The 10,791-nt window shown below is 37.0% G+C and overlaps 1 protein-coding gene across 5 annotated transcripts in view; it reads right to left on the reverse strand.

Annotated features, from left to right (window-relative positions):
• The window catches only part of dmxl1 (Dmx like 1), a 50,322-nt gene extending 39,807 nt beyond the window's left edge, over positions 1-10,515 (reverse strand). For 3 of the 5 annotated variants that reach the window (XM_029438873.1, XM_029438877.1, XM_029438876.1), the window contains exons 1-9: positions 10,145-10,497; positions 8,432-8,671; positions 7,888-8,013; positions 4,526-4,603; positions 3,899-3,977; positions 3,631-3,775; positions 3,255-3,321; positions 2,807-2,991; positions 1,536-1,740 (exon numbers count right to left, since the gene is read on the reverse strand). In XM_029438873.1, coding sequence (XP_029294733.1) covers positions 1,536-1,740; positions 2,807-2,991; positions 3,255-3,321; positions 3,631-3,775; positions 3,899-3,977; positions 4,526-4,603; positions 7,888-8,013; positions 8,432-8,518 — 972 coding nt within the window. In that variant the 5' untranslated portion in view covers positions 8,519-8,671; positions 10,145-10,497. Of the gene's footprint in view, positions 1-1,535; positions 1,741-2,806; positions 2,992-3,254; positions 3,322-3,630; positions 3,776-3,898; positions 3,978-4,525; positions 4,604-7,887; positions 8,014-8,431; positions 8,672-10,144 lie in introns of all 5 variants that reach the window. The other 2 variants (XM_029438875.1, XM_029438874.1) reach the window with 2 other exon arrangements.
• Positions 10,516-10,791: the final 276 nt, after the last annotated feature.

Below are 10,791 nucleotides of genomic sequence, written 5' to 3' on the forward strand. Positions count from 1 at the left end.
TCCTCTGGTGGTTCACAAACAGCATCCTTCTCAATACACTTTGGGCTTAATTATCTTCATTGATTTTGCAAGAAATCTTGCAGCGTTCAGCCCACCCTGAGGCATCCTACTAGAATAGAGTTTAAAATCAGGTTCTCTCGGTATTGCACATCCAGTCAGATTTGGAGAGTTACCTCGGACTACTGCCTGGATCATCTAGCACAGTCTGATTTTTAATGAATAATTCCAGACGTGTACTTTTACAGACTCTCCTCAAGGCACAGTGGAGAAATTTGCATACTCATTTTTCCTGTAATCTAATGTGCCGTGAGCTGCGTATGTGCCAGTGAGACCCATAGCTTTTTAATATCAAAATGGATGCAAGTATTGTGTTTGAGGCTTAGCTAGGCTGTCAGCAACATCATCACTTAAATCAGAAGAAACCACCATTACAGATGTGAGCTAGAAGCAGCTAAAGGAAAGAGGAAAACAACCATTCAAAAGTCAGTTATAATTTTGAGGTGTTGCAAAGATTACAGAAAGCAGGCCAATATTCTTCCCTGATGCTCGTCTTAAGCCCTACAAAGCTTCAAAAACCACCTTCAGGTCTGATAGCCAATTAACTTTCCCTTTAAACTCCACTAAGCCTAATCTTTATTCCATCTTCTTTCTCAGTCTCCCTTTGCTCTTGCTCCCTCTTCTCTGCAGCACCCCGATGTCCTACATTAGCAGTGGTGAAGAAACAGCAGCCTGACTTCAACGTCAGGGCCAAATCAGAGATCATAGCATTTGTGCCATTTATTTTCCCACAGTTGTGGTTAAGTGATTATTATGGAGATTCTTCTTGCATTTTGTAACTAAAATATATGATATCCTCACTGTTAGATTAAAATGATGCTTTTGATTCTGACAAAAAAAAGTGCTGTAGCAAGCACTTCTTTGACCTTAGTCGTTTACCTTTGTTCACCAATGTGCATATATATATCTACGACTATATCTATAACTGATGAGACCATTTATCATCAACTATTACTCATGCGATACATCATTATAGTATATTGTTTAAAGTAAATTTGATCAGATTTGGGTTCTTATTATTGAGTTTATACTCTCTTCTTGGTTAAATGTATCCAGTTATTATAATATTTAGTTAGATTTACACTCAGTCTGTTAGGTAACACATCTATAAATAAAACATCCCAGCACTAAATTATACTTTCATGAAGTTTATAATGTCAAATTTATGACGTGTTGTTACAATTTTATGTTCATTTTGCAGCTACACTTATAGTGCTATTGAATAATACTGTATTATAATGAGAAGTTTTTCAATTGTTTACAATTTACAACGATTGCACTGCAAACTACAGCCTCAAACACAACCAGAAAGATATATCAACACTTCTATAAAAATAACCATTTTAAAACCTTTGTGAAGGTATAATTGCAAGACTTTTGTATTAGACAACAGTTACTTTAGCTAGTTTGCACCAAAATATTATTGTATGTTAAGTATTTACTGTATGTTAAACAAAAACTACATTCGAGTAGCTTACTTCCTGTGACGTTTTTCCATGCGACTTCCCATTGCAGGTGTTTTTCCATGTAGGGCCAGCACATCTGGGTGTGTCATTGTGGTGGCCAGAGGCATGGTTGTTATGGTAACCGGCAAGGAGGCTGTCACCCGACAACAGCGTCTCTGCCCAGAGCCGACACACGCTGTCCTTACAGCAGGTGAGCAGAACGTTACACACTGCACCTCTGTTAGGAGAGAGGAAGGAAAGGGAAGGGGGGTGAAGGAAGGATAATAGCAAAGGGTTTAGAGGTTGGAGGGGACTAAACTTGCCAGAAATGATTTCTATAATCGAATGCTGATCGTTCTATTCAACAGAAGGTCAAATGAGAAACACCACGAGGTCAAAAAGTGAAGATTAAAAAGAGTATTAATCACACTGGTGACGAAGATTCAATCCCTTCTGATTATAGAACAAGCCACACCAGTTTATTTAAAAAGGAAAATGTTCATTCAATTTGGACAAATGGAGCAGGCTGCCAAAGGAAGAATAAGAGACAACGTTGTATTATTGCAACCTATTGACAGGCTTTTAACACAGCAGTACAATCCGGATCACCAATTCAATACTTCCTAAAGACTAATTTATAGCACAAATAAGCTTAGTGTCTTTGTTAATTGTCTGAGCAGATAGGTAGAGGAAGAATAATCTCCTCCAAGTCATTTCCAAAATAATACTTCTGTATGCTAAATCGTCTGTGAACTGTGTCACATAATAGTTTCAGTCAGAGAATTACAGGTCACATAAGGTTAGGAATGCTGTAGCAAAGCAGATTATACAATAGCGCAAGACTGTAATACTGCACCTATTTTGAATCTGCTGCTTCTAAGAGCTCTATTGTTTCTATTCATCCCACAAAAAACACGGTATTATGTGCAGCTAAATAAACAGAGAAATAGATACTACCTGTCTAACCAGTAAAACCGCCTGAAGTCATCGTTGTTAACTTGTGCTATTCCTAATGTTCTCAGTTGTGTTAGCTTAAGTCAAAATATACAATATGAGAAAATAGATGAATCATGGCTGCTGAGAGGGGCTATGATATGTTGTCATGACAGTAAGTAAGGAGAACATTTTATTTATTATAGCACCTTTCACAAAGCAAGGTCACAAAGTGCGTCACAAGAATAAGAATGCTTAAAAATAAAAACCATAAAACAGTAAAAAAGAAACAACCAATAAAACACAACAGCACATACAGTGATAAATCCAAGTCAGGACAAAGGCCAGTTTGAATAAATGTGGGTCCATACCGTGGCATGTACTTGCTGGTCTTTCTCCAAGAGAAGCCAGTGACAGAGCGGGGATGGGCCAGGTAGACAAAGGAAAAGGCCAGCGCTCCCTGGAAACTGACACTGGGCTCTGGAGGTGTGAAGAGTCTGGAAACACCCAACTTCCACTTACTGGTGCCGTACCAGACTTTTACTAGGCAGTCATCCTGAAGAGGAGACAAACAGGGAAATAATTGACATCATGCTGTTGAATGTGCCATTACAAGTCAAAGCCATTAGGTTGTAGGTCTCAACTTAAAATGTACAATTACACTTGTGTTTAAAGTGATTGGCAATATCAATATAAATACACAAAGCATGACAATTTAATTTAATTTAATTTAATACTATACACTACTATTTTACTGATTCTGTCATTTTTATGCATGACATTAAACTTAAAACTTGACATTCTGGTAACCCGACTTACCTGTCCAGCAGTAGCAAAGAATTCCCCATCAGGAGAGAACTTCATTAAGCTGACTGGTGAGGCCGTCCTTCAGAGAAGAAATGCAAACACATTACACTATTGTCCATATTCAGTATCAGTTTGGTCCCAGATATAAATGATATAGTAAGTAATGGCAACTGTTATACAATAAGTTGAAATGAATTGATAAAAATAATAATTCAAACTTAGATGTATTTTAGTATTGAAATATCTGAAATGTGTATTTGACACATAAATAAAAATAGTGTTGATAATGTAACAAGTTATCCAGTTTGAGTACATTTTGGGGTAAACTATATTCTTAAAAAGGAGGTAGGCAGCATCATGTGCAGAGTTTGCATTTCTCAGTTCTTACTTGCTCTCCCAGATGCACTTCCAGGCAGAATGATGGTCTCTTATGGTCATTTCTTTCTGCGTTCCCACTTCTTCAGCTTCATCATTCACTCCATCAGCATTAGACCACAGCTGGAGGCTACTAGAGCCTGTTAATAGAGTGCTGCCTGGATAAACAAAAGCACATTCACTCTGTGAGGACAGACATGTTCCATCATATCATTTGAATGGAGGACATATATGCGTTTTTAAGTATATTCGTGTTAAGAGAGCACTATGTATCCAAGTACCTGTGGGGTGCCAGGCCAGGTTCCGTACCATAGACTTCAATACAAATTGACCAGTCTTCTGCCATTGGCAGTTCAACTTCTGTACACAAATAAATAAAAGGCAACATTAAAAAAAATGAAGAATTTAATTGTTTTGCTTATATTAGTATTAAAAACTGCATAAGAAGAACCAACAGTGAAGCTTTTAATTTAGCCACATGTACCACATGGACAGCAGCTGTAATACTAGGGAACCTTCTGCAATGAAAGAGGAACTGGGTTGTGTTCATGATGCGTAAAATCTTTCCATTCTTTAGGACTATTTTTTGACTATTTTTTAAGAGAAGATGGTTCAACACTGACATAGCAAACCTAGGACTTCTGCACTGACAATAGAACAGGAATAAGAAGTAAAAATGACGATGACTGCGAGACTTCATTAAATATTTCAGTAATAATGTTTTTGAAATAGAGTTTTTCCCTGGTGACTTTCTGATGGGTTTGGAGGAACAATATTCTGCTCCATTTCAAAAAACATATTAGAGACAATACAAGAGTGTTGCCTGTAAGAGAAAGGTCTCATTGTTCTGGAGGATCTAAATACATGCATGACTAGACCGTGACTGAAAGATGATGGAGGTTACTCACAGTCAGCGATGTGTCTTTTTGATCTGGGTGCTGCACAGGCTCAAAGACACACACAATGCTTCCATAGGAAGCTGCAATCTGTCAGCAGAACAAAATAAAAGGCAATACATTAGATTATAAGGCACTCTGATACAGAATGAAAAGGTTTCACTAAATACTTATTTGCAAAGATCAAATATTATTCCCCATATTATATTCAAATGATAAAAGTGTCAAATTATTATATTATAAAATTACAGTATTTGAAAGATACATTTCATTGCACATTTATCAACTGTATGTTTGTAATAGACTTTAGATTTTTGGAATACTACCAACTCATATTTTTGATGATTTAGACAACAAATAATGAGTCAATAATAATTGAATAATCCTTATTCAAGATCCTGATTTGGAGAACAAAACAACAAAACAACAATACTACAGCTTATATAAACCATGACATGTCTCAATAGAAAATGTGTATAATCCCTGGAAAACAAACAAATAATAACTTGAGGATATAACAACCACGTGTTAAGTCAACATTGTCTTGTTTACCGAACGCACACCCATCATTAATGCATTGCTTACGGCGACATGCATGGAAGTGCTTTCCGTGGGAGGAACAGTCACAATGTTAGAATGAATGGATGAATTTTCTGTGACAGTGAACACAAATAACAAGCTTAATAGAGACCGGGGTCTTGGATAATACAAACCGTGTTTCTATTGTGGTAAATAATATGCCAGCTGTCACAGTATGAATACTGTGAAGGAGTGAGTTGTTCACTCACATGTGCAAATGTGCATGTATTAATTGACACTGGCACACAATGACATCACATGCACAATGGCTCATTGCAAGATGATAAATAAAAGGAAAATATATCCTTTTTAGGAAACAGTTCATGTTTAATCAAATTACATTTTCTCTTTGATTTTCATAAAAGCGCAACTGAGATTATGCGATTGTATTCTTCCAAAGAATATGACAATAACATCTTAAAGCTCCAGTAAATCAGTTTCAACAAGGAACAGACTGCTGCTTTAGCTACCCAACAATAATTGGTGCCGTTTTTAATGCCACTGCTTTCTGGTGTAAGTAGAGGTTTCCCTCTGCTCTCGCTCCACAGTGTTGCTCTGCATGCATCTGTTTTGATGCTTTGACCTGATTCAAGCTGTTGATAACAACACATAGGCATTCAAACTAATTGTGAGTTAGTCTAACACAGTGGTCAAACATTGTAATTGTTCTTGTGTGTCTTGTTCTATAAATTAATGTCTCTTAATGACATTACGCAATGGAGATTTCGACATGGTGGAACACAACATAAAATGTAGTGCAGAGGCCTGATGCATGTTGCTGTGTTTCTAAGTGATTATATAGTGTCGAGTCATTTTTGAGTGGTAAGGCACTTCAATCAATCTGTAAATGTACAGTTTATAGGTCAATTCAACACGCGTGTCCAGCTGTGTTACTCTCTGAGCAAACTAAAGAGCAACAGGCAAATCAGTACTAAAAACATTTCAATTCAGGATCGATGCATCATCTGATCGGCTCTTTATAGAGACCAACGATCAACTATTTAGTTTGTCGTAAGTAAGTAAACTTTATTTATAAAGTACCTTACGAAACCACTGTAACAAGGTCCTGTACAAAGCAAATATTGAAGAAAAAAATAGAAATAATTTATTTTAAATGTCAACGAATACAAGCGACCGATCCATAGGAGCACCCTTAACGATGATTCAGCAAAGCAAACAGAAAATCAAATGAAAAGGCAAGACATTTACAATTAACAAAACACTAAAATGCTTAGAATATGCATCTGAAGCGCTAGCACACATTATGAGCACAGGGGATGTGTGCTCAACAATGCTGCATAAACTAATAGCATTGCAAATATCACAGGGCGTGGAGAAGGGCAGTGAGGTGGAACTGGCAAACATACCAACTGAGCATACTTAAACAGATGCTAGACCATGCTGGAGGCATGTGAGGTTACTTCTGGCTCAACTGAATTGGATTAAACATCACATGAGAGGTGAAGGATTGGGTTAGCAATTCTTTCCTTCATTAGAATTAAATCAGGCCTGTCTGCTGGTTTAACAATGCTGCCACTATCCTCAATTAAAAAATAAAACTCAAATGACAGTGATGGGCTGGCAATGATAACTACTGCTTTTAATATATTTATGGAGTCATTTGTCAAATTTATCCAGATTTAGTAATCCTGGAATTCTTCCTTTTTATTTGATTGCAGCAATGTTACTCAGAAACTAAGAGGAAACTTGAATACTGTGAATATTTGTTGTAACATTGCAGGATGGGTTGCTTTGGCCTCCATTGAAAAGTGTGAATATTATGAATAAGTATGTTATTTAGACATAACTTTCTTCTTGTACTCACTGCCACTGATATAAGAATACAAGATAGATGGTATTATTATTATTATTATTATTATTATTATTATTATTATTATTATTATTATTATAATAATAATAAACAAACCCTGCAGAGATTTAGCTCACACATTGCACAAATTCAGATTTGACCTCTTGCAGCTTTGTTTTTAGATTTTATGGCATCACTCTATGGGGGAACGTTAACTCAACTCAAAGCAGCTAGAGTTTTTTAAATTCATCTCAGTTTTTTAGCTTTCAAAACGTGTGAATTTTAGACTGTTCAAATCATAGACATGGTGAAATCCACACTTAAGGCCTGTGCTTTTTTTTTGTAACTGGGACCAATCCAAACACCAGCTTCCTTTACGAAGTCTACCTAAAAAAATCTGGCAAATCAAATCTGGTCTAAATTCAGACAATATTTCTGCGTATTTCTATGTAACAAACGAAAAGTGTTAACACAAGCAATTCTCTGTGCCACAGAGGGATTCGGAACAAAGAAAGAATACATAACATTAACACGTTTGCAGCTCTGTTAAAACAAACCCATCACAACAGATCTTCCGTTTGTATTTGTAATTAGTAATCACTGTAATCAGTGGCATTACAGCCGTGAATGTTGACCTCCGTCAAATTAGTGCATGGTATTCAAGATTAAGTATGAATATGGTGCATTATTATTGTATTATGCACATTTTAATTGTTTGTATATGGTGACAACATTTTTCCCCACAAATAATTTATTTTCAACAAACAAAAACAAAAATGCCCATCAAGTTATTTTCATTTGAAGGTCTTCCCAGTGATTATTGGCACACCATGAATACAACCAATTAACTTTAACTAAATTTAATTGGTTTAATTAAATAAAACAAATGTTTGTGCTCAACAACAAGGGTATGGTATTTCACATCAGTATTTTGCCCTTCAGCCTGAGAACACACCATGACAGAACGCCTCTCCATTACTCTTACCTGTCCACCCTGCAGAGAGCAGTCGACACAGCCGACCTGGATGTTGCCATGTTTGGCCCCTGGGATGATCTGCAGACGCTCAAAGTCACTGCCTAAAATCACCACGTCACAACCTGAAGCATAAGCCTATCAAGAGACAAGGAGACAGCAAAAGGGGGAGAGAGATGAAGATGACACTCGGACCCACCCAGAGATAATTGGGTCACTTGGACTTCACTTGTCCTCGAGCCAGAAATCGGCATTAAACATGTTCCCATATGACGGCTCTGGAGCACAAGCAGATAAGATTAGAATTAAATGCTCTATTTGTGGCTCTCAGGGGGATATTTTCACATGAGCTGTGATTCACGGTGACTCGGTCTCCGTCACAAGAGGACAGACAAACAGAAATAGTTTTTACATACCACTTTTGCTCCTCTTACTACGTTTATATTCAGAACAACTCAATGAACAGAACTCTGTTCTGACAGATTGGCCACCCTCTAAGAATTGGAGCTCCTAAACAGCTGGGAGGGAAATATTTCAAGAGCTTGAAATATCTTACCGTGAATGGCACATTGTTGACGCTGCCCACAGAGAAACAATTGTCTCCAGGGTTGACAGCCCCAGTGAGGACCTGATGGAGATTCATGACTCTTGTTTACAGTCCCCCTGGTTTCTTTCCTCCTCTTTCCTTTCTCACAACACCCTCCCACTCCAGGTGAGGTTCATGGGAAACCATGGGAAGGATGTGTTCATCTTCGTCTGGAGCCTGTAATTTCACTTCAGTGTCTCTACAGGTTTGCTGTTAGGAAGACAGTAGGGGAGAGATTAAAACAGATGTAAGAGATGTAAACAGAGAATGTTTTTGTTCAGTAATCGCCAAGCCTGGAGCATATGACTAAATCCATTAACATTAACAATTTGATTTAACACTCAGGAGGAAATAGATTATCTGCAAGTTGTTTCTGTTGCATTATACTGTGCATACAGAGCATCGAGTGTTCCTTAACCTTTTCTACATCAGTTCAAAACTGCATGAAATTTGTCTCACAATGGGATGAAAACATATTGATAGTATTGTGAGAAGATCCACTACAAATAGGTGTTAAACCCATTTGGCATACAGACAGCTGGAAAAAGGCATTTTGGCGACAAAGCTCATTTGACTCTGGTGGCCTATCTTAAAATCCATGCCACTTAGCGTATCAGCTGGTTATCATAGAGTTCTACTGCAAATAAATGAAGTCAGCTAGAGTATTGACAAACTAATTAGCATGTATATGAACTACAATGGCAATCATGTAGAAAACAGAGGGGTAATTATTTGAGCGTGCTTTCAGGGAGCCTTAAAAAATAGGACTTTGGACAAGCAAGGTGATGGTGAAGTCCAGTGTCATATAATCTCAGGGGGGAAAGAAATTCAGACAGTGTGGCATCAGCTTCTGTGCACTGCTCAGGTGGAAATTGTCGTCATTTTTTAATTAATAAATAAATAAATAATAATAATAATAAATATATAATATAATATAAATATAATATATATATATATATATATATATATATATATATATATATATATATATATATATATATATATAGATAGTAGGCCACCACAGTGCAGGCTTTTACACACTTCAGCAATGCAAGCATAGTTAATCTCCTTTGTTTAACAACTTGTTTGTTCACCAAACTTTGTTGCAGGCACAAGTAGGGTAACGGAAACTAACACGCACAAAATGAATGAATCGTTATCACGTCTCTAAAAGTTTCACTGAATCTATATATCTATATATCTATATATATCTATATATCTATATCTCAATTTTGAGAAACAAGGTACATGACTTATAATTACACTACAAAATAATATATTTTCAGTGAGGGCCGAAGTAAGTACGTGAACGTACTTAAATGACAACGTTTGATTTGCACCATTAATACAAATTGCAGTAACTTTAGGGTATTGTATAACTGGAGAAAATGTGAGTTCAGTTCCCCTTTGCTGTGACACTCACGTGATAACGTTTCCCACGCCAGCACATTATAACACAGAAAATGACACCACATCTGACTAACACCGTCACACGTACAAATAAAACATATAAGTGGTTAAGTGTCTCAATGATTTTAAGCAAACACTTCATACAGTAGATATCTGTTTGCAAGTCGTCGAATCATGACGCTAACTTAGCTGTCAAATGCAGCTAGCCATCTGCAGTTTATAACATAAACACCGTAACAACAGCAGTGTTAGAGACAGTAATTCACTACTTACTTTGTGCAGTTACTTTGTGACATGTACTGTAAATACAACGATAACATGTATCCCTTTCAGCTGCTGTATTTGATTAATGTAGCTCTCCAACGTTAAATGTTACGGATTCGGTCTCTTCTGTTGGCTAGCGTTAGCACGTACGTTACTAGCTTGTGAAGCTCTCTTTTAGCGAGCTCCTGAGCTAGAAAGCTAGCTGTAGGTCACTTATGGCACACATTCAGTGCCTGACAACCTCTGCTTGCCAAGACGAGTAGCTTTTAAATTACTTCTTAAAATGCTAACCATCAGAAGGAGCCAACCTCTCCCCAAGGTTAGCAAATAAAACGTTACCAAGGTGGAAGCTTTTCCTTATGTTGCAGATGTGTCATGACTGTTTCGCTGCAATGCATTGTGGTATTTGTAGTTGCGTTTTGACAGCAGCGCGAGATCAGTAAGCACATGCCTACAGTAAAAAAAAAAACGTTTCACCTTTTGTTATGTCCGTAGAAGATTGTGGTCTTAGTGAACACCTCCCCAGATATTATATAATAGGCTGTTTAAAATGTAGATTGTTCTTTAATGTGTTCCGACTAAATTGTAATATGGCAACGTTTACATTTGTATAGTTTTGAGCCTATGTCCTTTCTTTACTAATACAATCATACCAG

Source organism: Cottoperca gobio, chromosome 9 (genome assembly GCF_900634415.1).
Source record: "Cottoperca gobio chromosome 9, fCotGob3.1, whole genome shotgun sequence".
In the NCBI taxonomy this organism is placed as follows: domain Eukaryota; kingdom Metazoa; phylum Chordata; class Actinopteri; order Perciformes; family Bovichtidae; genus Cottoperca; species Cottoperca gobio.